This window comes from Choloepus didactylus, chromosome 12 (genome assembly GCF_015220235.1).
Source record: "Choloepus didactylus isolate mChoDid1 chromosome 12, mChoDid1.pri, whole genome shotgun sequence".
NCBI classification, from domain to species: Eukaryota; Metazoa; Chordata; class Mammalia; order Pilosa; family Megalonychidae; genus Choloepus; species Choloepus didactylus.
The window spans coordinates 11,466,871-11,492,041 of NC_051318.1; the positions used below are offsets into that span (position 1 = coordinate 11,466,871).

The 25,171-nt window shown below is 50.9% G+C and overlaps 1 protein-coding gene across 3 annotated transcripts in view; it reads left to right on the plus strand.

The window, feature by feature from the left end:
• FLT1 (fms related receptor tyrosine kinase 1) overlaps positions 1-25,171 on the plus strand; it is a 179,673-nt gene that overhangs the window by 151,264 nt on the left and 3,238 nt on the right. For all 3 annotated transcript variants that reach the window (XM_037799877.1, XM_037799879.1, XM_037799878.1), the window contains 11 exons: positions 2,659-2,772; positions 4,796-4,884; positions 8,138-8,294; positions 8,738-8,835; positions 9,572-9,694; positions 11,171-11,282; positions 12,744-12,843; positions 18,060-18,165; positions 18,467-18,609; positions 20,444-20,528; positions 22,145-22,236. In XM_037799877.1, coding sequence (XP_037655805.1) covers positions 2,659-2,772; positions 4,796-4,884; positions 8,138-8,294; positions 8,738-8,835; positions 9,572-9,694; positions 11,171-11,282; positions 12,744-12,843; positions 18,060-18,165; positions 18,467-18,609; positions 20,444-20,528; positions 22,145-22,236 — 1,219 coding nt within the window. The remainder of the gene's footprint in view (positions 1-2,658; positions 2,773-4,795; positions 4,885-8,137; positions 8,295-8,737; positions 8,836-9,571; positions 9,695-11,170; positions 11,283-12,743; positions 12,844-18,059; positions 18,166-18,466; positions 18,610-20,443; positions 20,529-22,144; positions 22,237-25,171) is intronic.

Consider the following 25,171-nt stretch of genomic DNA (forward strand, 5'->3'; position numbering starts at 1 on the left):
AACTTCCCAAAGATCCATTTGTCCTTCAAAGTATAGAAAACACTGCATTTTCCCATTCAAGGTGGAATTTTCATATTACTTCAACTCATTTTCAGATTCCCAAACCAAAAGTAACAGGAATGAATACCCAAAGGGCAGTTTTTAGCTCTTCAAAGCCTCCAACATGTTGCCAGGGGATTTTAAGGCCTGGGAAGCTGTGTGCTCCACTAAGCAGATCCCTGCCATGGTCGCCAGGGGAAGTGCCATTTGCTCAGGGAGACATCCAAGATCTCAAAAGCCCCAGGATCTTCTTCCGCTCTAAAGATTGTCCAGGTCTGATAAAACTATACATAGAACCTGACAGTCTGACTCCGAAAGTAGTGAGGAAAGGACTTTTGTCATCTGATCCAGGCAACAGGCATTTCTGAGAGAATTACGTGCATTCTAGAACATCCTCCCCACCCACTCCAGATTCTGAAGAGAAGAGGCGTCAACACGCCTCCTGTGTAAGAAAGCACCAGCTTAGGCACTCTACACTGTTAGGGTGAGCCACATGGTGCAGCCATTCTTCTTCTTTTCTCTCAACACCCTTGTGAGGTAGATATGATTATCCCCCTCGTGCAGGGGAGGAAGCATGGCTCGGAAAGGCTGAACAGCGTCTGCATGGCCACATAGCTCCTGGGGGCAAAAGTAAGAGGCTGGGGGCAAAGTCCTCAAGATTTGATTCCCCTGCTCCTCCCTCCATACCACAGTGCCACAGAATGGCGGGCTGCAGAGAGGCAGGCCTCTGGAAATGGCCTGTTGCTCTGAAATCCTGAAAATGATCCTGCTTTGTGGAGGCAATGCATTATCCAACAAAATCTGAAAGCGTGTGCTTGCTTAGCTAGGCCCACTCCTTGATTCTGGGCTGGGGTCCTTCCTGGCCCATTGTGGGTCCAAGAGCACACATGAGGCCCTACCTGTAAATGGAACAACCTAAGCCACAGAAGGTGGTTTGTTCTCTGTGCTGAACAGACATAAATGCTTGAAAGATTGATGAGTTTGAGGGGGGAAGGATTCTGACTTTGCAGACTGTTTTTAAAGGCTTGAAGAATATAATAGATGTAATGCAGAAATAAGACATGCATATTTTTATCTTTTAACATAGCTTTTAAATGCATATATATATATTTTCTTAAGTCATCAGCATTGACTGTGAAAGATTGCCAAATCACTCATGATAAACAAATACTCAAAAACCATTTTCATTCCATTTTCTTGCATAAATTAGTTGGCCATCTGTTTCTGGGAGAAACAGAAAAGGCAGAATGCCAAACTAAGGCCATGAGTCCGAAGCTCTTTCAAAGGGCCCTTGAGCAAAAACTCTAAACTTTCTGGGCCTTACACCCACGACTGAAATGAGATGCGTGATCATATCGTTCGTTTGTCCAACAAATACCTGTTGAGCTTCTACTGTGGGCCAGTCCCAACCCCACTGGGAGACTTCTGGAGTTTATCTGGCAATTATTAAAAAATGATTTGCGCCTATAAACTGCCATGTCAGTATCTACCACAGTGGTAAATGCACACAACTCTGACCCACTTCTAGGACTCTGTCCTACAGAAATCCTTGCACATGTGCACAAAGATTACATGAGCCTGTCGATTACAGAGTTTTTTGCAATAGCCAAAAAAAAAGCTTAAAAAACTAGCCAATCCAAATGTCAGGAGTGCCATTTGTCAACCCAAAAGGATGAAAAAAGTCTCTGATACATTGAGAAAGGGGGGAAAAAAGCAAATTAAAAAAGAAAACACTGTTTATGTCAACCAAAACAATGACCTTTGTTTGGGTGAATATATACTTATAAATGAATAGAAAACTGTCTGAAATCCCAAATCATTACCAGTGGCTACTTCTAGGAAGATAAATGTGTTGGGAGTGGCTGTCACTTCTCACTCCACATATGCTGTAGGGAATGTTCTACAGTAAGATTATATGACCTTCACGATTCTAAAAACTAATTTAAAATTTTTAACTGCCTTAGAAATTAACCAGTAAGAACAAAGAGACAGAGCAAACTTAATTTACTCCTTAAACACTGCTAATGTGGCTTATCTCTGAGAGTGAAGCTGAAATCAGATGCTTATGGGACCTCATAACCCAAGATAACCTCACCGACTCCGGAGAGGAAAAGCTTGTGGGGAGAAAATAACACATGGCCAAGATGTTTACAGACACGGCCATGCAGCCCTTGCAGGCCCTCTGTGCTCCTTGCTCCCCCCTGTGACTGCCCCCCAATAGAGAAGAGAGTGAGAAAGAGAGGGGAGGTGTGGGCGCACCCCCCAACTGGAGGGTCGTGTTGGCGCTGACCGAGGGAAGCCTCTGGAGGACGCGTTCCCCAGGTGCCCAGCTCCAGCTCCAAGGCAGCGCTTTGCTGAGCAGCCCCAGACCCACCAGGAGGAAATGCCCAGTGAGCGACCCCCACCACCGCTCTGAGCCCGACTGTAATCAAAAGGATGTTGGCTCGGGTGGGTGGGGGTAATGAAAACAGTCTGGAGACGTGGGCTTTCTGCAGAATGGAGGGAAGTTAACGAAGCCACCGGCTGGGCACCAACAAACAAGGAGGGCAGGAATGCCGCCCCAAGCGGAAGCAGCCCCATTGTCCTGTCGCCCTGACCCCTTCCTTGCTTCTCTCACAGAGGGGGCCACGGCCAGCGAGTACAAGGCTCTGATGACGGAGCTCAAGATCCTGACCCACATCGGTCACCACCTCAACGTGGTCAACCTGCTGGGCGCCTGCACCAAGCAAGGAGGTAAACCCGTCTCCCCGAGCCCTCCGCCTCGCCTCTGCCCCTCCTCACCTCCAGAATGGCCTCTCAGCTCCAGAGGAAACAGCCTGTCCACTCATGGAAGGGCGCTCCCAGCCTAGAAAGGATCAAGTTCATGTAAAGGTTCTGAAGAGGACTGATACCCTTTTAGACCTCGTTGCACATACTCTAGGCCAGTGGGGGCCTTTTTCTCTCCAGATGATGTTGAGGGAGTGTGACCAGAGCCAAGGTAAAAGTCTAGGAGGTTGAGCATTTCTTGAAGCTGCACCTGAAGAAATGAGTCACTCCTGGTAGGGTCCTGGGAGCAGGTGATGTTGGGGACAACCAGATGGGTCCCTTCAGGTCCGCTGTGCAGACAGGCCTCACCCACCGGGCAGGTGGTGGCCAGGGCTGTGCCTTATGACCCAGGCTTGGCACTTCTGGAGGACCTGTGGCCAGGCTAGTGCTTCTGGGTAGCCAAGTCCGTGACAGAGCCAGAAAGATAGCAGGGACCTGTGCCCGCAAAGGTCTTCCGAGCTTTTCTTCAAGACTGCAGGGACGTAAGGTAGCTGGGGAAGACCCACCTGCTGGGAGCGGCAGTGGGGAGAGAGAAGCTAAGGGCCGGAAGGCTAGGGGCCCTAGACAGCCCCTCCTGTGGCTAAATTATTCCCTGCACACTGACGGGGGACAAGCTCCTTCTCTGCCCTGGGAATCTCGTTCTATTGGCCCCAGTTTTGCGTGTGTGAAGCTGTCGGGGAATAAGCGGGGCCTCCACCTCTGTCAGGGCCTCTGGGCTCCCCTCAGGATGGAAACCTTGCCCGAGGGCGAGGGCGAGGACTCCGCGCCCAGGCAGGCTCCCCAGATCGCTCACTCCTCCCCATGGAGGGGCGACTGGAGTAGCCCATGCGGCCCCGAGCCACAATCTCGGCTTCTGTAACCCCAAAAGAAGGGAAGGTGCCCTCAGGATTTCTAAGATAGGGTTAAAAATCAGCAAAATCCTGGCAGAGCAGAAAACCACCCTGCCAGGGCGTGCCCAGCCTCCTCCAGCCTCGAAAAGGGACGAGAGCTCGTCCCATGGTCGCCGGCCTTCTGCTCCCAGCATGCTCTGGGACAGCCCGGCGGAGCAGCTCCGGGGTCACACCCGGCTTGACCCGGAAGTTGTCCTTCCCTCTACGCCTAAAGCCCATTGCTGCCCAAGGGAGGTACGGGGAGGGGGAGGGGGAGTCTTTTGGGTGGAAGGGGCAGCTAGGTCCTGCACAACCCTTTTGCTTCCTGTAGTCCAAGGGTCAGCAAGCGAGGCCTGCCTGTGAGCTTAGAATGCGTTTACATTTTTTAATAGTTGGGAAATAATCAAAAGAAGAATAATGTTTTGTGACGTGAAAATTATGCAAAATTCAAATTTCAGGGTCCATAAAGTTTTACTGGAGCACGGTCATCCTCGTTTGCTTGTACTCTCTGCTGCTACTTTCACATCTCCCAAGGCGGAGTTGAGTTAGCTGCATGGCCTGTGAAGCCTAAATATTTACTCTCTGGTCCTTTACAGAAAGATTTGTGGAGCCTGCCTTAGACCCTCTCACATCCCAAGGCAGCCAGGCTGCTGGGGAACGAGGAGGCCAGACAGAGGTGGCCTGTTCTCTGCGCTGGGCAGGGCAGGAGCAGCTTAACACTCCTGGGGCTGGGATGACGTGACCAGAGGCCCCTCTGCGTTCTGGTTCTGGCTAAGAGACAGTTAGTTACAAGCCCTGGCTTTTGCCCCCACTCCCCAGCCTAAAAATTCTTTCTCTTTTCCCCCTTCAACTCTTTTCTTTCATCTGCTATACCAATCCCACGCCCCAGGGTCTACTATTTCTTTTGTATTTTTTTAAACCCCTTCTCGGGTTAAATTGAAAAATTCACTCTGTTCATGAGCCTTTTGTCCTGAAATTGCATCCCTCGACCCCACTAATTTAAAGACGGGTTGGTTTGAGGTTTCTCCGGCAGACTGAAGGCTGGCGAGTGGCTGGCTGAGCACGTGCTGTTTTGGCTGCAGGGCCTCTGATGGTGATCGTTGAATACTGCAAATATGGAAATCTATCCAACTACCTCAAGAGCAAACGGGACTTATTTTTTCTCAATAAGGTAAGTAACTTAGGAGTTGGAGTTTCTTTAAGACAGTGAATTTCCACTTGGGGTATAGCAGCAAAAAGCAAGAGAATCCCATATTTTCTCATGAATGAATAGGCTTAAAACACAACCTCCACTTTTTCCATTTTTTTTCCTTCCATCCTAATCTGTCACACTCTTTTGTGGACAGCACAGAGAGGCATTTGATACCAGTGTAAACAGTGACATGGGGGTTAAAATTCCCTAGCCATCCATCTAAATACCTATTAAATCATCCAGATAGTTTTATTTCATATACAGGTATATGTTGTGTGTGTGTGTGTGTGTTTGTGTGTGTGTGTGTGTGTACACATACCAGTCACCTGTTTCTTGAAGGAAGGTGATAGAACTACAATTGTCTCTATTTATTAGATTAGAGAAATTAAGGCTCAATCAACTGAGTGACTTGTGCAGTCAACAGTTGGTCAGTGATGAGGCCAGAGCTAGGAACCATTTTTTCCACTTCCTTTGCATCCACTAAAATCAAGGCAAACAAGGCTTTTAAAGGAGATCACTGGACTGAGTAGAAAGAACTTAATAAAACTTTGCCAATGTGACCTATGACCCCAATGTGGCATCAAAAGCCCAGAGCCAAGGGACACTGATTCAACATTATTAACTGTTACTCAGCTGCATTGGAAATGAGGCCATGTAGTGGTGTCATGGTTAAGCACTCTGACTCCTGACTCAGACTTGCTTTTAAATCCTGTCTCTACCACTCATGAAATCTGGGACTTTGGGCAAGTTACTCAGCTGCTCTAAGCTGCAGCTTCCTCATTTTTTAAATGGATCTAGTAATAGAACCTAACTCATAGGCTTGTTGGAGGAATCAAATGCACTCAGTGAATCGCCACCACTGTTGACCCACTGAGATGGAAAGATTGGGGTCCCACTTAATGCCTCTGGTCTATATGGCAGATAAAGTGTTTGACGTTCAAGAACAGTGCCCCTCTCTTCCCTGGGCAACAGTCTTCATGTGGCACACAAATGAGAACCACCAAACAGCTGGCCCCTTCCCTCATCACCTGAACTTTGATCTAACCAAAGACCCAGGTGTTCTTTCTATCAGACTGGCAGCATGCCTGCAGGAACCTATTTTCCCCCATTTTGAACCGTGCCCTGTAATAGTCAGATTCTTGAAGCTGAACAGTAAGTATCTTTACGATTAGCTGGTTCATACTCTCAAGTTTATAGATGAGGCCCAGTGAAGTCCAGTAATTGGCTTAAGGCACACATCGGCCAAGAGGTAAAGCCAGGGGAGGGGGACCTAGCATTCCTGACTCCCCATCCAGTGCATTTTCCATGCACCCCACAGGATAAGGTGAAAACATAAGAAAAAGTGGATAGTGCTGCCCTGGGGCTGAGAGCAGTGCAAATTCCCTGCAGCCCTGAGATCCTGGACTGGTTTCAGGAAGAGCTAAGCCAGGAGAACACCCCAGGGACCTGGCAGGATGGAACGTCTGGGTTCGTGCGTCCTTTGTTTTGAGGACTTCGCTTCCTTCTCTGGCTATATTTAATGATTCACCTCCCCAGGCAGCTTGGAAAACCCATGGCTGCATTTCAGATTTGGAACCTGAAGTAATATAAAGAGGAGAGAAGGTAAAGAGAAAACAAAGCCCAGAGGCCAAATGGAAATGGGATATTTCATTTTCCAAACAAATTCACCACGATCTTGAAATATTATTTGACATGAATTCACTGTATTCTGTCAGAGTCTGGAAAAGTTCCATTAATTAACCTTGATTCGAAAGAGATGGTTACCAGTAAGCAAAGCTGAATATACCACGGAGTGGGGGCAAGGGAGCTTGTGTTAGGGTCCTTGGAGGCAAGCCCCAGTCTGTGACTTTTGGGGGGCAGGAGCTGAGCCCCTCGCTCTTGCCCACACTCTTCCCTGCAGCCTTCTGTCCTGGGAAGGGTCCTGTGAAAAATATAATTCCAGTCCCCAGTGGAGCAGAATCAAACCTAACTGTCTCAGGGAGACACAACGTTCATTACCTCTCCCAGGTGGTTCACCTGGGCTGGAGGCAGGTGTTCACTCTGAGGCCGGCCTCCCCTCCTGCAGCCCAGGAAGGTCTGGTTCAGGAAGGCCGGAAGCCTGGAACCCTCCGCCCCCAGGGTTTGTCTGGCTGTCCCTCCTGGAGCTCCTTCCCTCAGTCCTCTGCTTGCTCCTACAGCTCCCTCTAGTGGAGGGATCGCTCCTGCTTCGGGACATTTCTAGGGATACCCAGGGCAGGGTGGGAGCCTGGTGGACCCTGGCCCTGCCACACCCGGGGGTGGCGTCAAGAGGGACCAGCAAGCCCCAGGACCTCTCGGTCCGGTCACGAAGCCACGGAGGTGCCACGTTTCTGGTGTCATGGTTATTGGATGCATCACTACAGAGAATAAAAAAATCTTCTCTGGCTCCACGTGAACACCCAGAACTATCACTTCCTTTCCTTTGAGTTAGAAAATAATCGGATGATCGGGCTTTTTGGATGAGGAAAAGGAAATGCAGACAAACGAGGTGACTGGCCCAAGAGCACCTGATTATTGGAAGTCAGATGAGGAGCCAGTGCAGGGGGAAGCCTTTTCTACCTTTGCCAAAATCAGACTCTTAGTTTTGAAAAGGAGGCAGAAAAAGAAAGGTTCACATTCTTTCCTGGCCCAAGGAAACCAGAAAAGTTGGTAAATTGCAGCCTTCTTGATTACTCCTCCTCGGGATGACACTGGGGGTCCTTTTCTCTCATTCTTCTCCTCTTTCCCAAGATAGGGTGTAGCCCAGACAGGTGGTCAAGGGCACAGAGATTGGCGTGGGTCAAACCTGGGTTCAAGCTTTGCCATTTCCTCGCTGCTCATGGCCTTGAGCACTTGACTTCTCTGGGCATCTCTTTCTTCGTCCATAAACAAGAACGACTTCAAAAACTGGTAGGAAAATGAAATGAGAAGATGTTCCTGGGTCTCATAATATGCTGCTCACACAGAGTAAGCACTCAGTAAATACCAGCAGCTATTAATATTTCCTCAACCTACCTGAAGTCGTAGCTAGAAGCTCAGTCAAGAAACAGAAGAGACCCCACCCCCCTCCCCGTGGCCAGGCACCTGGCCTGGCCTGCACCTCCCCCCCCCTCCCCCACTTTGTGGAACTACGTTCTCCCAAAACAGACCATTGCCAGCTTGAGGGGCCAGTTTCCCCACTGCCATCCTGGATCTCTCTTTCACCCGTGTCCTTCCCTTCTTGGTCTCTTTGAAGGATGCTGCTTTACACACGGAGCCCAAGAAAGAAAAAATAGAGCCAGACCTGGAGCAAGGCAAGAAACCCAGACTAGATAGTGTCACCAGCAGCGAGAGCTTTGCCAGCTCCGGGTTTCAGGAAGATAAAAGTCTGAGTGAAGTTGAGGAAGATGATGGTGGGTATTGATTCCTTCCTGTCCTCCAGTCTGAGATATTTTTACAACGTGCTGTGCATCTCTGAAATTTCTTTCTTATTTATCACCCTAATAAACATCCGTGGGAGACTTTAAGGGCAATGTTCTAAGGAGATGAGATTTGAATTAAGATTATTTTCAGAGTTGCTAATTTTGTCAGGGAACTGTACAGTCGTCTCCCCCTAGGCCTTTCTGTCTTAAGGATCACTTCCCCCCTTGTTCCCACCCTCCACCATGTTTGGGTGAAACAGGCTGGAGGCCTGGAAAAATCTCTGATGTTCATGTTGAAACCCAAATGCTCTTGCAAATGAACTCCAATCTATGTGTTGGTTTGTTTTATGTTTTCCTAACATTGTTCCAATAAACGAGGATTTGGTGGAATAACAAGTGCTGTTACAAACAGTTACTGTTTTAATGCTTTCCAGATCCTGATGGTTTCTACAAGCAGCCCATCACGATGGAAGATCTGATTTCTTACAGTTTTCAAGTGGCCAGAGGCATGGAGTTTCTGTCTTCCAGAAAGGTCAGCCTTGCTGTTGACTGTTTTCCTTCTTTTGCCAGGGCCTGGACATATGGACATTCAGATAGTTAAAGACAGATCTTGGCTATAAATCCACTTTGCCCAGTATTGTCTCGTAGATGCAGGGTATAGTGGACGTCACAATAAATGCCCAAAACCCGTCAAATCGCCCAGTGGGTCCTGATGTTTGAAGTCTGAGAATGAGGCGTGTTGGATGCCTGTGGGTAGAACTAAACTCTAGGGGGAATCTTGCTGGGTTTAGGATGAGGCAAATCTGGCCGACATTCTCCACCTCACCCCGTGGCAGATTTTCAGAACTTGCCAGAATCTCGGAATCTGTGGCCTCGCAGGAGAGCTCCATGAACACATCCAACTGGAGCCCTCCCGTGAAATTATGGCAGGATAAAGGACTCTTGGCAGCTTAGTATAAATGCCCGAGGGGCAGTTTCTCTCCCTTGTAAAACTTGGATTACAAACTTGGTTGATCAGGATGCTGAACCGCAGAAACAGGAGCCCCAGCTCAACTCAGAGCAGTTCTTGACTTTTGGGCCCCTAGAGACCGATATTTATAAAGACGCTCTTTGTGCTGATGGTAACTCCGTGTTCACTTTCGTTGGCTTCCTTCGCAAGGTATGAGTATGAACTGGGTCCTCGAGTGGAGAATAATGAACCCAAGAAGGCAGGAAATTAGCTGCTTAGCTGAAGGAAGTGCATTGATTATGCAGCTGTCTCATTGCAGTGCATTCATCGGGACCTGGCGGCGCGAAACATTCTTTTATCTGAGAACAATGTGGTGAAGATTTGCGATTTTGGCCTTGCCCGGGATATTTATAAGAACCCCGACTATGTGAGAAAAGGAGATGTAAGTCAGTCTGATGTTTATTTGAGTCGTTTAGCCCCTGTCATTTTTCAGTGACAGACAGAAGCCCTGGGTGAACGTTTCCACTTCCTGGGCAGGGTCCCTGAAAACCACCCTTGCTTTCTGGGGTGACAGACGGGCCACATGTGCCAGGTTCCACGGAGCCCATGCAGGTATCAGAGAGGCCACCCCTCTTGGTTCTGTTCCTGCCCTGGCATCAGGGTGGGTGCACTGCCTGTGGACCTGCTAATCCCAGATGTGCGTGGGGGGCCCTGGGTGAGGCTGCCTCACCTCCCCCCCGCCACCGACTCCTCAGGGAGCTCCCCGTACCTCCGGAGAGAACAGCCCGGCCTCTTTCTCTCAGATCACCCCAGCTGATGGGTTCGGCAGGTGCAGGGACCTCAGGAAAGGGTGGGGGCGGCTCATTATTATCTGCTAGGGAGGAGATGGTTCACCCCCCACCTCCTGCCCTCCTGGCCTCGCAGCTCCCTGCTGGGCCACCCTGGCTTCTTGCCTCCACTTGTTGTTGGACCGAGGATCACTCTCCCCCTTGTTGGGTGACCTCGTGTGTCCTGTCTTCTCCAGCTTATACCCTGCAGGCTTCAGCTTCTGTCTGGGCTCTGAAGTTGGCTCTCCAGTAGAGATTTTCCAACTTCAATGTGCTTGTCCTGGAGGGCTTGTGGAAATCCCATTTGCTGGGCCCCACTCCAGTATTTTCTTCTTCTGTAGGTCTTGGGTGGAGCCTGGGAAGTTGTATTTCTCTCAAGTTCCCAGAGGACCGTACTTTAAGAACCCCTGCTCCACAGTCTTTTTTTTTCTAGAAGTTAAAATAGTAACTTCCCTTGGGAGCCCTGGTTTGCAAAGACGAGCCTCTCCCTGTCTCTCTGTTCCTCCTTTTCTGCCCATCTGCATCTCTTTCAGCCTCTCCCTACCCCCTCCACCCCCCTTCTCTCTGTCTCTCCTTTATCCCTTCCTTCCTGTGGCTTCCCACCCTTCTGGAGTGGTGAGGCCTAACTCACTGGGCTTCCTGAAAGCCAGCTGCACTTTCTCCTAAATTCTCCAGTCCCCTTCCTTTCTCAGTGCTTTGCCTCCTCCCCATTCACCGGCTTCAGGAGCCCTCCTTTTGCTTCAGGACGCCCGTCAAAATCCCTCCTTCTTGACAAACATCCCTGGCAATCACTGATTGTCAGGCTGTCTTCTAGTTCAGATCATTCTTTTCCAGACCCAAAGTGTCCCTGTGGAGGCCACACTCCTTTGGGGGAAGGATTTCCCATAGGCATAGGGTTCGGGCTGGTCGGACGCACGGGCACGGCGACAGCTGACAGCTTCTCTGAGAGTTTTCTCCATGTTAGGAAACCATGGCTGCTCCGGGAAATGATTTATGGGCCAAGTCTTCTCCGAGAGGTGACCCCGGGGCCTTGGGTTGAACACGCTTTGTTTCCATGCCCTCCTGCTCAAGGCCCCCTTGCCCTTCTCTAGACTCGACTTCCTCTGAAGTGGATGGCTCCCGAGTCCATCTTCGACAAGATCTATAGCACCAAGAGCGACGTGTGGTCTTATGGAGTCCTGCTGTGGGAAATCTTCTCCTTGGGTAAATCTGGGGCCAGAGGGAGATCCGATAGCCCAGAGCCTGGCGAGGGCCCCCTCTGCCGCATGGCCTCTGGGGAGACCCGGCCTTCAGGGCAGCATTGAAATGACTGAAAACCCTAGGGAGGCGTGATGAGTGAGGGCGCGTGTGTGCTGGCACCGTGGCGTGATGAGGGGTGATGGGAACCAGACAGGGTCAGACCAGTATAAAATCTGAGGTCAGGCTCCTCCTCAGCCAGCCTGGCTGCTCCTTTCCATATCCTTTGCCCCCTTCTCCTAGTTCCTCAAACACACAGAATTCGAATCCCTGCCTGCCACCCCCTCAGAATTTCTTCTCAGGAAAGGCCCTGAGCATAGCCAAGCCAGTGGGCCAGGAGTTAGAAAGAGGAGGCCTTCCTGGGGCTTCTGGTGGGCAGTCCTCTCTCCACAGCTGGCCTGGCTCTGGCCCTGGACGTGGGTTTCCGCAGGATGAATGCTAGGGAATGCTGGCTGCTCCTAATGGCTTCCACTGGCATCCACCACGGGCAGCTACAAACCTTGTCCGCGACCCCACGCGCCCAGATGTCGGTGCTCGAAGCTCCCGAACTCAGGGTCTAGCCAAGAGTCTTTCGGGCTTTGCCAAAAAATTTGCCTTTCGCAGCAAATAAAAGTCACCCAGTAACATCCCTGGTTTCCTGTAATGTGTGAAAATCATTCCCCTGCTTTCGATGACAGGCACCTGTTGCTTCCAGTCTTCGAAAGCAGCTTGGCGGCCCCAGTGGCTCCGCAGTGACACGGTGCCAGCACCACAGCCTCCCAGCTGCTTCCTACCAGCAGCTATCACTGGGAAGTGCAGACAGACAGACACTGAGGGGGGCCAGGCTCTGGGGTCTGGAGCGAGCAAGCTCGTGCCCACCCAACCCCCACTCAAGCATCCCCCCGAAAGGAAAGATTATGGGGGAACCCTGGACAGGAAAAAATCCTAGGCACCCTGGCACCCTTGGGCCGATGGTCCCTGCTCATAGAAACCTCCCAGCCCCCACCACTCAGCCTAGTCCTCAAGCCCAGGGGCCCCCTTCCCCTCAGGCCCTGGCAGCTCCTGGTCCCCCAGTGCTGGCAGAAGTTGGCAAGAAAGAGGCTGAGGAATATCCTTCTGAGTCTATTGGCTTTTTAAAACAAGCTTATTAACCCAAGGAGCCAGTCTGTAATGGGGGGATTTCCTTAGAGCTTCTCTATGGGATGGAGGAGAAAGGGACCCTTCCGATGGCCCCCTCCTGTCTGAGCAGGCAGGAGCAGCCAGTGGGCCGAGGGCACGGGATTTGGGGGGCACTCTGGGGTGCGAGCGGTGCATGCAGGCCCACTCTAATTCCCGGGAAGCCAGTACCGAAACCTTGCCTCGGAAGGGAGGAAGGAAACATGGAATGGAACCCCCCACCTCTGGCCTCTGGGTACCCCGAAGCTGTGACACGCCTTGTGTCCCCTGCAGGTGGCTCTCCATACCCGGGTGTGCAGATGGACGAGGACTTCTGCAGCCGCCTGAGGGACGGCATGAGGATGAGGGCCCCTGAGTACGCAACCCCCGAAATGTGAGCCCTTTGCTTCCTTCACCCCCACTACATCCCTCTTCCCACCAGGGCACCACGCAGATGGGATGAGGGTACTGGTTTGGTCGATTTTTAGAATCCCAGGCCCGGCAGATGCCTGGGGTGACTGTGCCAATGTGCTTCGCCCCCTCCTCGGGGCCGCCCTGCTCAGCCCCTGCTGGGCCCGGCTCTGCCCGGAGTGTTCTCCAGAAGCCGGGCCCCTGGTACTGGTCCCTCCCTACCCGTTTCCTGCCCTGACCACTGCCCTGGCTTTGCAAGGCCTCTAGCTGGAACTGAAGTTGGGTCTGGGGTTTCTAGTCATGAATCCGGGCAAAACAAAAGGCCGAATGAGCAGATGAGCCAAGCAGCCTCGAGGTGAAGGGTTCGGGGCTCCTGCAGCCCCTCCGGGCTCAGTTGGGCCTGCAGGGGAGGAGGTGGAGTGAGGTAAAGGGGAGCTTCCTGACCAATGGAGGAATTAGACTCCTTGGACGGCAACCTGGAGAGTCCGGCGACGTTAGAACCCTTTAGGGACGGTGTCCGCGGCGTCTGGTGACAGAGGACCTGCAAGACCCCTTCCCGCCCTGCCCCTCCGGGACCCCCGAGGACGCCGTCTCTAGTGGGCCAGTGCTTGGAAATTCCTCTCGGATGTCCCTTTTCCCAGGCTCTGTGGCTGTTTTGCACTTGGAGGCAAGAATGTGATGACGTGTGGTTTTGTCACAAGGACTCAGGCATCCCTAGACCAGGCGGCCCCACCCTTCCTGAGTGGCCGTAGCCACAGTGGGGTCCTCCCCACACAGGGGTCCCGGCAGAGGCCCCGGGCAGGCCCCTGGGGAGGAAGCGAGGGCTCGACCAGGGGGCCAGGCGGCTGCCTCTTGCCACCCCAGGGCTGGGGCAGAGGCACAGCAGGGAGCTGGAAAAGGAGTTTGGGGGGCTCAGTCCTGGTGCCGAGAGGAAGCGGAGGTTTGGGCTCCTCAGTTGCGCCTGGCATCCTTGGCAAGGCCTCTTTGTGGGAGCGGGCGCCAGAGCTAGAAGACCCTGTCCTTCCAGGACTGTGCTTGGGCCGTGGCATGTTCGAGGCCTGGGGAGTTCTGAGCCACCTGATTCCCCTGCTTGGTGAGAAAGTGAACCCCAGGGAGCTGCTCTAAACACGATGACGTTGCCCTGCAGTTCCCCAGGCGCTTTCCCACGCGCAGCCCCATTGGAAGTTCCCGGCGGCCTCGAGCAGCAGGCAGGGCAGCAGTTGTCACCTGAACTTGCCAAGTAACAAAACCAAGACCCGGGAAGTCAGGCCTTTGCCTCCGCCAGCTGAGCGGCAGAGGAAGCAGGTCGGAACCCAGGCCCCGGACCCGTCTCCCGGCTATGACCCCCCCAGGCACTCTGAGGAAGTGTCTCTCGGCTGTGGCCCACTCAGGCTTTGCCTTCGGTCTTTCCTTCTGCTTTTCATTTACTCAGAAAATCACAAGAGCAAGCTCTCCCTTAGGAACACTAACAGTGAGAGTAATTAAGTTACTCAGTGCCTCTCGAGTGCCAGGCACTGTCTTAAACACCATGACATGTATTCATTTACCCGATCCTCAGAACAACCCGATAAAGTAGTACTAGTCTCTCCATTTTACGAATGAGGAAACTGAGGCACAGAAAGCCTAAGCGATTTGCCCGAGGCAGTCCACGCTCAGTCTGAGTCCAGCGTCCATGGCAGCAGGCTGCACACCTGCAGGTTGTGGTCCTGATTAGCTCTGGGGGTGCAGAGCCCCGTCCACCCGGGACACACAGCCTCCTCTCGCTCCGTGAAACCTTCCGGTCGTGACAGAAGCCTACAGATAGCACCTGTACCCCAAGAGGCTTCTAGAGAGAAGACAGTTCCTCAGTTCTGGGGAGGAGTTTGTTTTACAAATTTAAAAAAGAAAGCAGTGGCTTTGTGAAGAGTTTGCTGAGAAGGCCAGAATTCAGACCCTCAGACGTGTCCTCAAGCATCAGAAAGCTGGTGGAGTCATTTCATTCTTGTTCGCTCCAACAGTGGGAAGCTCCGGGCAAGGATGAAGTGCAGCTTCTTGGAACTGGGATCCTGTGCCCCAGACTCGGCCTCAAGTGCCGAGCACTCGGGAGCTTGGGTGAGAGCTTTGGAAAAAAGCCCTTCCCACAGGCCCGCACCCTCGGCTGGTTTCAGGAGGGCCCTGGGGTTGGAGGCAACTGGTGTCTCTTTACTTTATAAACCTGTTTGCTTAGTGATGTAAAACCGTGCAACATCGAGTCGTCATTTCCTCGCCCGGGGCCTGTTTAATCAGATGTTTTTCAGTAACGGAATAAGCAAGGAATGTTTTGATACATTTTTTTTTCTCTTCCTCTGGTGTTTGCTGAGATGAGTCGCAATGAAGTTTAGGCAAGAGGAGTGGAAACTAAAGATCAGAAACCAAGAATCAAAAATTAAAAACACCGAGGAGTTGTAGGTCCCTCTTGTCCTTTCGGCAAAGAGAAGCCAGGGAGAGCCCCAGTCCGGGGAACAGCACCCCCACAGCTGCTTGCTCAGGGGTGAGATGATGCTTGGGGGACCCCAGGCCTTGGCTGGGCAGGGGGCTTCCTGCTCACAGGGCCCCTTCTCTCACTCGTGGCTCGGTGGGCCAGGCCTTCCTAGCTTTGGCTACTTTTTCTAGATTCTCTCTCTCTGTTCAGTGTTTTTCTTCCAACAGTCTCCAAGACTCTCTCTATTGCTGGAAGATGTGAGGGAGCGGATCAGATCAGCTGCTCCCCCCATAGCCGTTGCCCCTGGAGGCAAAGGCCTCATGTTTGTCTGGTGACCTCCTGCCTCAGGGGTATACATTTTTGCAGATATCTCAATAAATTAGTAAAATGTATACATTTACCCTAAGGGGAGGACCTAGTAGGCTCGTGCAGACCTCTGGCCGCTGGAAGGCCCAGACGGCTCACCCTGCCGCGCGCTGGAGGCTTCCGGAGCAGGTGGGCTGGGCCCTCACTCGGAGGTGCTGCTGGTCAGGGTACTTAGGGACCCTGGACAGTTGTGGCCCACCCTCCTGTGTCTCCCAGAAAGCATCCAGAGCTGGTGAGTTAGTTCCCTTCCTCACTCCAGCCCTCAGTTTCTGTAAACCGAGCTCCAGCTCAGTTGACATTGTCCACACATCCCACTTCCAAGGGAACCAGCTGCCCCACACGGTACCCCATGGCCTCAGGTAAACCAGGCAAACCCGAGGAATAGGGGAGTGTTCTAGTTTGCTAATGCTGCTGGAATGCAAAACACCAGAAATGGATTGGCTTTTATAAAGGGGGTTTATTTGGCTGCACAGTTACAGTCTTAAGGCCATAAAGTGTCCAAGGTAACACATCAGCAATTGGGTACCTTCACTGGAGGATGGCCAATGGTGTCTGGAAAACCTCTGTTAGCTGGGAAGGCACGTGGCTGGCGTCTGCTCCAAAGTTCTGGTTTCAAAATTGCTTTCTCCCAGGATATTCCTCTCTAGGCTTCAGCTTCTCTCTAAAATGTCGCTCTCATTTGCTCTTGGGGCATTTGTCCTCTCTTAGCTTCTCTGGAGCAAGAGTCTGCTTTTAAAAGCCGTCTCCAAAATGTCTCTGTAAACTGCAGCTCCTCTCTCAGCTCCTGTGCATTCTTCCAAGTGTCCCTCTTGGCTGTAGCTCCTCTTCAAAATGTCACTCTCAGCTGCACTGAGGTCCTTCTGTTTGTCAGCTCATTTATATGGCTCCAGTGATTTAATTTAGACCCACCCTGAATGGGTGGGGTAACACCTCCATGGAAATTATCCAATCAGAGTTATCACCCACAGTTGGGTGGGGCACATATCCACGGAAACACTCAAAGAATTACAATCTAATCAACACTGATACGTCTGCCCACACAAGATTATATCAAAGAAAATGGCATTTTGGGGGACATAACACATTCAAACCGGCACAAGGGAGGGAGGAAACCCAGTGTCGACTTCCGAGCAGAGTCTTGACCCACAGGTGGAGGCCAAGGTAGGGGGCCTGCAGCACCCACGGCCTAGCACCACCCGGGACACCTGCCATGTGGTTGTGGGATTTGTGGAAGGCGCGGAGCCCTCCCTTCCCAGAGACCAGCTGCCTCCCTTCAGCAGATGGCTGCTAGGTGCTTCCGTGCCAGGCCCTGGGCTGGTGCAGGGCTGCGGGGCTCATCTCCCTGCCTCACGGGGCTTCCAGGCTGGTTCTGATCCGCTCATGGCCTCTCTAGTCCAGGTGACCTGAGAGAAGAGTCTAGGACAGTGGACATCCCTGGAGCAGATCACAGGGCCTAAAGAGAACGTGTTCTTAATCCAGCATGTGGACAGAGCCTGTGGCACGCGTTATGCAGAGAGCACAGCAGGTGCAGACCTACACTCCCTGCAGGTATGATCAAGAGAGGGAACCAAAACCTTTACATCTAAAATGTGAGAAGAGCCCATTTAAACCTCAGGAGAAGACGCAGCCTCTAAACAGATTAGAACAAATCTTCTCATCTCCGGCCTGGACTTTTTGCCTTGAGTGGTAGGAGGCGCATTTGTAATGACAGCTTTGAAATGATGGGGAAGAAAACATCAGCTGCTTGCAGGAACTTGGCACACAGCCCAAGGAGGGACTCAACCTCCATGTGGCCTTCACTTTGAGGAACCAAACGGGTCATGTACAGACCCTTCTCTCCAACACCCACCACTGGGCTCGACAGTGGAACTGTGAAGACCTGGGGTGCCACATGCTTCCAAGACGCCCAGGCCAGCTCTGCTACAACCTGAGAATTTAATAAGAACTGCAAAACTCTCCACCCATTGAAATGTATGGCAATATTAACATTTTTTTTTTTAAACTTTAAGGACATTGTCCTAATTTTGAATGTAAGAAGGGAGGTGGGCACCACTGCAGACCGGCTCTCTGGAAGTGGTCAGTGGTGTTTCCTTTCCAAATTGCTCCACTTGGTTTTCAATAGAGCTCACACCTTCCTCTCTGCAGAACTCGAGTGGAGGTAGATTCTGGAGGGTTGGTCCCTCAGTCAGCCTCGTACCAGCAGGCCCAGGCCCCGCAGCCTTTTACATGTTGATGCTGCATACCCAAAGCTAGAAATGAGGGCAAGTGTCATCTGTGCCAAATAAACCATCTTTGTTTGTCTGACGACACCGTTGCACTTTGCTAATATGTAGGGCAATCTGTATAATTATCACTAATCTCCAGTTACTTCCGTTGTGCTTTCACCACAACAGCTATCAGATCATGCTGGACTGCTGGCACAAAGACCCAAAAGAAAGGCCGAGATTTTCAGAACTTGTGGAAAAACTAGGCGATCTGCTTCAAGCAAATGTACAAAAGGTGACGTGAAATTTGATTAGAATATTAGAAGGCCAGGCGCCTTTGAATGTAAGGAAAGGGGGCGTTTTGTTCATTTGTTTCTTGTTTTTGTTTTGTTTTCCCATTAATAGAATAGCTGAGATTAGCAGTAAAATGTGTGTGTGTATGCAAAATTAGTTTATATCTTTTAATACTTCCCAAATGCAATCAAGAATGCACCAACGACATAGTTGAAGTTAACATAATAATAACTCGACATAACGCTTCCCAGATACGGGTTGAAGCAGACGTGTGAATTAGAGCTCTCCTTGTGTCTTTCTAGGATGGTAAAGACTATATCCCACTGAACGCCATACTGACAGGAAACACTGGGTTTACCTACTCCCGTCCCGCCTTCTCTGCAGACTTCTTCAGGGAAGATATTTCAGCTCCAAAGTTTAATTCAGGAAGCTCTAATGATGTCAGGTGAGCTTTCCTTTCCCAGCTTTGTGTTATTGTTTGCCAACACCAAAAAATGGAAAGTATTATATAATGATTACCTGGATGCCCCCCTCCTAACTTCAGCTGTTGCTAACATTTTGCTGTTTTTGCCTGTTTGCTCTATATGTGTGTTTGCATGTGTGTATTTTCTTTTTACGGGATCATTTGAAAGAGGGTTTCAGACATTATGACACTTTACCCAGAAATACTCTGGTGTGCGTTTTCTGAAATGGGCATTCTTCTGTGTAGCCACACTAAAATTATCACACTGAAGAAATTAGTGATAATTCCTTCATATTGTCCAATATTCAAATTTTCATAATTCCCCCTAAATGTCTTCTAAGGCTTCTTTTTAAAAAGCAGAATCCAGTCAGTATTGGCACATAGCATTTGGTTGTCATCTTTCTTTAATCTATTTTATTCTACAACAATCCCTTCATCTTTGTTTTTTCTATGACGTTGACTTTTTGATGAGACCGTAGATAAAACAACCCGGCCTTTTTCCTTACCTAAGAAACTTCCCACCTCCACTCGCTGCAGAAGGGGCGGAGGAGCGAATGTTTACCGAGTGCCCCTCCAGGGCAGGAGCTGCCTTTCGGGGACATGATCGGTCATGGTGTTGACACAGCCGCAGTGCTGGCATGCGCTGGGCTCTCTGCTTCCATTAACTCCTTCCGTGCTCAAACAACCCTGGGAAGCCGATATTTTCATTCCTGCTAGACACATGGGGACAGTGAGTCTCCGCGTGGGATGACTAGAAAGTGGCCGAACGGAGCTTCTGACCTAGGCGTTGGGCTCTGCCCTCCCTGTCCCTGCGATCGGGACTCCTTTCGGGACTTCCGGTCCGCCCCACGGGCCCTCTCGCATCGCTGCCTGCAGCAGGGCACAGCTCGAGGGCTCCGGCCAGGGAGGGCACCGGGAAGAGCTGCAGTCGTCGGAAAGTACCGATAGCCCCCTCTGCCAGGCTTAGAAGAAATCCATGGCCAGCCTGGATTTGTGGAAACGGATTGCAGATCAGTATCCCTGCCCATACCTCATGACCAGCCCAAGAGGCTGAAGCAGATGAGTCTCCCATTCCCTGAAGATGAGAAAACTCATTTGGATTAAACAAATTAGGTTGGGTCGGACATAGGGTGTTGGGGGCATCAAAGTTATTTGGGCCCATCCAGAAGGTCTCTTGGTGTTGAGCGCAGGAGGGAGCTTGCCCAAGAAATTGGGCCTTGCAGAGGGGTGGCCGAGTACCAGACTGAGAAACTCAGTCAGTGGGTGAACGTGCCTCGTGAGCAACCAGAGTGGGTGGATCTAATGGCCCTTCCTAGAAGGTCACTGAGGAAAGGAACCACCCAATGACAACCAGCTCTCCCCATCCGTAATCACACTGCCATTAAATCAGCTATGTGACTTTGACAGGCCATTTCCTTTGTCACCTCCCATCCTTTCAGCAAGGAAGCAGCTCTAAATCATAAATAAAGTCATGTAGCACCTCAGGGCACTGTTTCTCTCCCTTGTAACAGGGAGAGGCCTGACACGTTCTGATTCCACAGGGGGCGAGAGGCGTGACCACCACGGGGTCTCCCTAGGGTCCCTCTGAGGTTTTGCTCAAAATGACAGAACGGGACTTGACAACCATAGGAGGAAGTGGCACTGCCATCAGGGTTCCCAGAGGAGCACCACAAGGGAGGTCAGCCCCGGGAGGGGTTGGTGATTCCTGCCGGCATTTTGGTTTATCTTATCTGGGCTGTGCCACCCCATGGTCTCCTGACTGATCAAAGCTGGCTGCGTCTTCCTGTCTTGCTTATTCTTTCTGCTTCTTCATTAGATACGTAAATGCTTTCAAATTCATGAGCCTGGAAAGGATCAAAACCTTTGAAGAAATTCCATCACATGCCATCTCCCTGCTGGATGTAAGTATAGCAGTTAACCTACTCACTGCGCCTGGGCAGAACCCTTTGCCAGACTCCATCCAAACACAAACTCCAGCTGTCCACTGGCTCCAGGTCCGTGAGGGCCCGTCATCAGTGGCGGCTGAAAAGGCAGTGCCAGCAGACTGACAACTAGACCTAGCCACGCAGAGCCAATTTGAAAGTAGAATTCCATGGTGTGAAGATGATCTGGAATTTACTCAAAGGCCCATGTCATTGCCTGGTGGTAATTTAGTCCCTTAGGGAACCTCGTAATCTGTTTCTCAGTTTCTCGGCTATCAGAGATGCCTCAGAGTGATTTGGAATAACTCTCGTGTGTGGCCGGCTGAGCCCTATGAAGTGAGAGGGCAGCGTTGAGATTCTGGAATAAATGTCTACCTAGACCTTATGCTCTGTCCCCCTGAGGTACTGGAGGCTGAACAGCCAGCCGTGTTCCTACCCGGCCACACTGGGGCCTGGGCTTGACAGATGATGAGGGTGGTGGGAGTTGGCTGGCAGGAGTGAACCTCTGGTTCTGTCGACTTGTGCTCAGGTGTGCTCTGCGGACCAGCCCTGCTGCCATCACCCGGGGCTGGTTAGACACGCAGAGTCTCAGGGCCCTCCCCAGACCCAGTGAACCGGGTCTGCCTTTGGCAAGATCCCAGGGTGGTCTGTGCATGCACGAGAGCTCAGGGAGCGCTGGTGACGCTGGAAAGGGCTGGCAAAGCCCATCGCCGCGGGAAGGTCACCACTGCACCCTGTGGCCTCGAGCCACAGCAGGGTCACCTTACAAAACACAAAAGCCTTTTCAAAGACTTCACATGAAGAGGAAAATAGGATTTAAAATTGTATTGGCATTACAACTAAGCAGCAAAATTACAACAGTAGAGGCTTTGGAGATTTTGTTGTGCCGCTTGGCACATTTGTTTCAAGGCTGTGGAAAAACAGAGAACCAACCGAGGGAGGTTTCTCTCAGCCTTCACCCTCCCCACCTAACACCGGGGGTGTGGGGTGGGGGGCGCTGACAGCTTCTTTGCTTGCTTAGGCTGCTTTACTGACAGCTATGAACATGAGCACTGCCCAGTAAGAGACTCAAAAGGCGCAGGAGCAAAATGGGGCATCGGCCCTCTGGAACGTGTGGGATTGACAGAGTAATGAGAACTCTGCATTCAACTTAATGTTAAAGATGAGCCAGTGAGGGAATGTAATTGCTGGAAACTGAGACCAAGGAGGGCCTGAAAATTCCATAGAATCTTCAGGAAAAAACAATTAAATTAGGGCTTTTTTGCACATCAAGGCTGCCAGTTAATGAAGCATACCCCTAGCCAATTGTCGTCTGCCCCAAATTAATTTTAATAGCTAAAGCGTTACTATGGAAAATTATTACCTGTAGCCGCAATTTTCTGTTCTGTTTAAATTTATTTTCTTCACTTTTAGAAAGAAGGGTCACAGAGTTGCTGGGAATAGGCACTTCCTGCCAATGACAAAGACTGGGATTGGCAACATGGAGAATATGCTTTGTCCCCATAGGCAGGGAGTGTGGGGGTGAGGACGGAGCCTGAAGTGACTTGGTCGGACCCCTCTGGGCTGGGCAGTGGTAACCGTTCTCCTTCTTGCAGGACTACCGGGTGGACAGCAGCCTGCTGGCCTCCCCAGTGCTGAAGCGCTTCACCTGGGCCGAGAGCAAACCCAAGGCCTCCCTCAAGATTGAGTAAGGAAGCTGGGGGCTTTTCTGTGGTCCATCAGTGCGGTGGGGTGGGGTAGGTGGGGCGGGGTGGGGGAAGCTGCTGGGAAAGATGGTTTCATTGGGTGTGTTTCAGGGATCCAGGCCCCCTGTTTCCCAGCAGAACTATAGTGTTCAGGCATCTCAGGAAAGCACTCTTTATTTTCCAGAAGGGCAAGGAAGAGGGCGAAAATCGGACATATGAACACCAAAGTCTGGGAATGAGGGCTTGGGGTTTACAGAGAATATGCACAAAATGACAGCACAGCACAAAATGACAGTCCACACACATGAAGCACAGCACCTCAGATGAAAACCGCCTGATTTGCACATCTGTGAAAAGTTTACCGGCGGTAAAAATCATGTGAGGGCCTTCTTATGGGGGTGGGGAGGGAAGACTCTCCCACTGTTATCCTTGGACAAGGCAGGGCTTGTACAAGGGTAGCGGTGCTGTTTCCCAGGCCTGAGAGCCCACCCTTCCTGATATCGGAGCTTGGGACCCTTCTCCACGCATCCCTGGCTCGATGGGTCAGACCCGCCTCCCCACTGTGACCGGCCGTGGGCAGCTAGGCTCAGAAGTGCTTAGGCTTGTGCTGAGTACCCTGCTGGCCCCGGGCGTCACTTCAGCTTCTTCCACCTGGGCAGGGAAAGGCTGGGTCCATCAGATGTGCCTTCCTTTCCTGGTCTAAAGGCCTGTGGCCATCTCACCCCAAAGCAGAACCTGCTCCTCTTTCATCTAAATCAGGGGCAGCTGACTTTTTCTTAAAGTACCCCAGATAGTAAATATTCTAGGCTTGTGGGCCCTAGGGTGTCTGTTGTAGTGTGTTGAAAGCAGCTGTCAACAGTACATAGCAAGTAGGCATGGCCATGCTCCAATTGACTTTATTTTAAAAAAAACAGCTGTTAGCCAAAGAGCACATGAAAAGCTGCTCAACATTGTTAGCTACCAGGGAAATGCAAATCAAAACCACAGTGAGATACCAGTTCACACCCACTAGAATGGCTATAATCAAAAACTCAGATAATAATAAGTGTTGGCGAGGATGTGGAAAACCTGGAGCCCGCATACTGGAGAGAATGTAAAATGATACAGTCACTTGGGAAAACAGTCTAACAGTTCCTCAAAAGGTTAAACATAGTTTCCCTGCAACCCAGCAATTCCACTCCTAGGTATACACCAAAGAGAAATGAAAGCACGTGTCTGCACAAAAACTTGTACACTAATGTTCATAGCAGCATTATTCATAAGAGCCAAAGCATAGAAACAATCCAAATGTCCATCAAGTGAAGGACGGATAAACAAAATGTGGTCTAGCCATACAAAGGAATATTATTCAGCCATCAGATGGAATGGAATTCTGACACCTGCTACAATGTGGATGAACTTTGAAGACATGCTAAGTGAAAGAAACCAGTCACAAGAGGCCATCAACTATGTGATCCCATTTATATGAAATGCCCAGAAGAGGCAAATCTGCAGAGACAGAGTAGATGGTGGATGTTTGCCTAGGGCTGGGGGGAGCTTGGAGAGAAAGGGGAGGGACTGCTAATGGGTATGGGTTTGGGGAGGTGATGAAAATGTTCTAAAAGTGATGGCAACGATGGTTGCACAACCCTGTGAATATACTACAAACATTCAGTTGTACACTTTAAAAAGATGTGTTGTGCAGTATGTGAATCATATCTTCATAAAGATGTCATTAAAAAAAAAAAACCCTCCCCATCAAAATCAAAATGACAACAAATGCCTCTAAATGATATAGCAAGTGCAATTCCTCCAGCACCAGTAAACTGGAAGGGCGGGGACATTGCCAGGCGGACATCTGCCCATTCCCTTCCCTGTCACATGAGCACAGTGGTGGTCCCCGGGTTGAGTCACAGATGAGAATGAGTGGAGATGGGAAGAAAGTTGGATGACGCCGCCTTTTATTTCCTGTTTTGGAATACTTCAGGAGATGGCAAGTCACTTTACCTAGATCTTTATGAAGAAAGGGAAACTGTACATTGCATCCTTTCCTCTGAGACTAAAAATATAAAACATGGATCTAACCCTTGATGTGCTGGTCCAGAACCAGTCCAACTCGGGCGGTGGCTTTCTGCGCTCTCTCACTCGCACCCCCACTGCATTAAAAAAATATATATGAAAGGACAGAAGAGCACTCCTTCCCCAGGTATGTGTCTTAGGCTGGAGGTAACATATAGAACCCAGAAGCAAGTTGCTCTGCCCTGAGCCTCACTGGTGACAGACAGTCCCAAGACATTGTTTTCTCTTCCCAAACACAGCATGATAGGGACAGACTGTACCATCTTTTGCATATGAAGCTGTCGTCAACTCCTGAGGCTGCTGTGACAAATTACACAAATCAGGTGGCTTAAACCAGCAGAAATCCATTCTTTCAGTTCCTGGAGACCTAGGAGTCCAAAATCAAGGTGTCAGCAGGGCCATGTGCCCTCCAAAGAGTCTTGCCTCTTCCAGGTGTTCCTTGGCTTATGCCGCATCCTCCAATCCCTGCCTCTGTGACACATGGCTCCTCCTCTCCTGTCTGTCTGTCTCAAAACTCCCTCCATGCCTTGCACGGAAATACTCAGGGTCCACCTGGACAGCCCAGGACCAGCTCTTCCTCTCAAAGGCCTGACCCAATCCCACCTTCTGCCATGCACGGTAATACTCTCTCATTTGCCAGGGAAGGGGAGAGAGAGCCACAGGTTCCAGGGCTTTGTCGGGGGTATCTTCTGGGAGAGCCACTTTCTGGCCTGCCACAGAAGCCAACTGACCCATGGGCCAGAGAGGGCTGCCTGTTCCACCTGGAATTACAGATCCACATAATTCCCATCACACACTCCACACCCAGCCACTTTCTGTCCAGTGACACCCAGCTGATCACAGGGAGGTGGCATACAGCTTTAGAACAAAGAAAGCCCG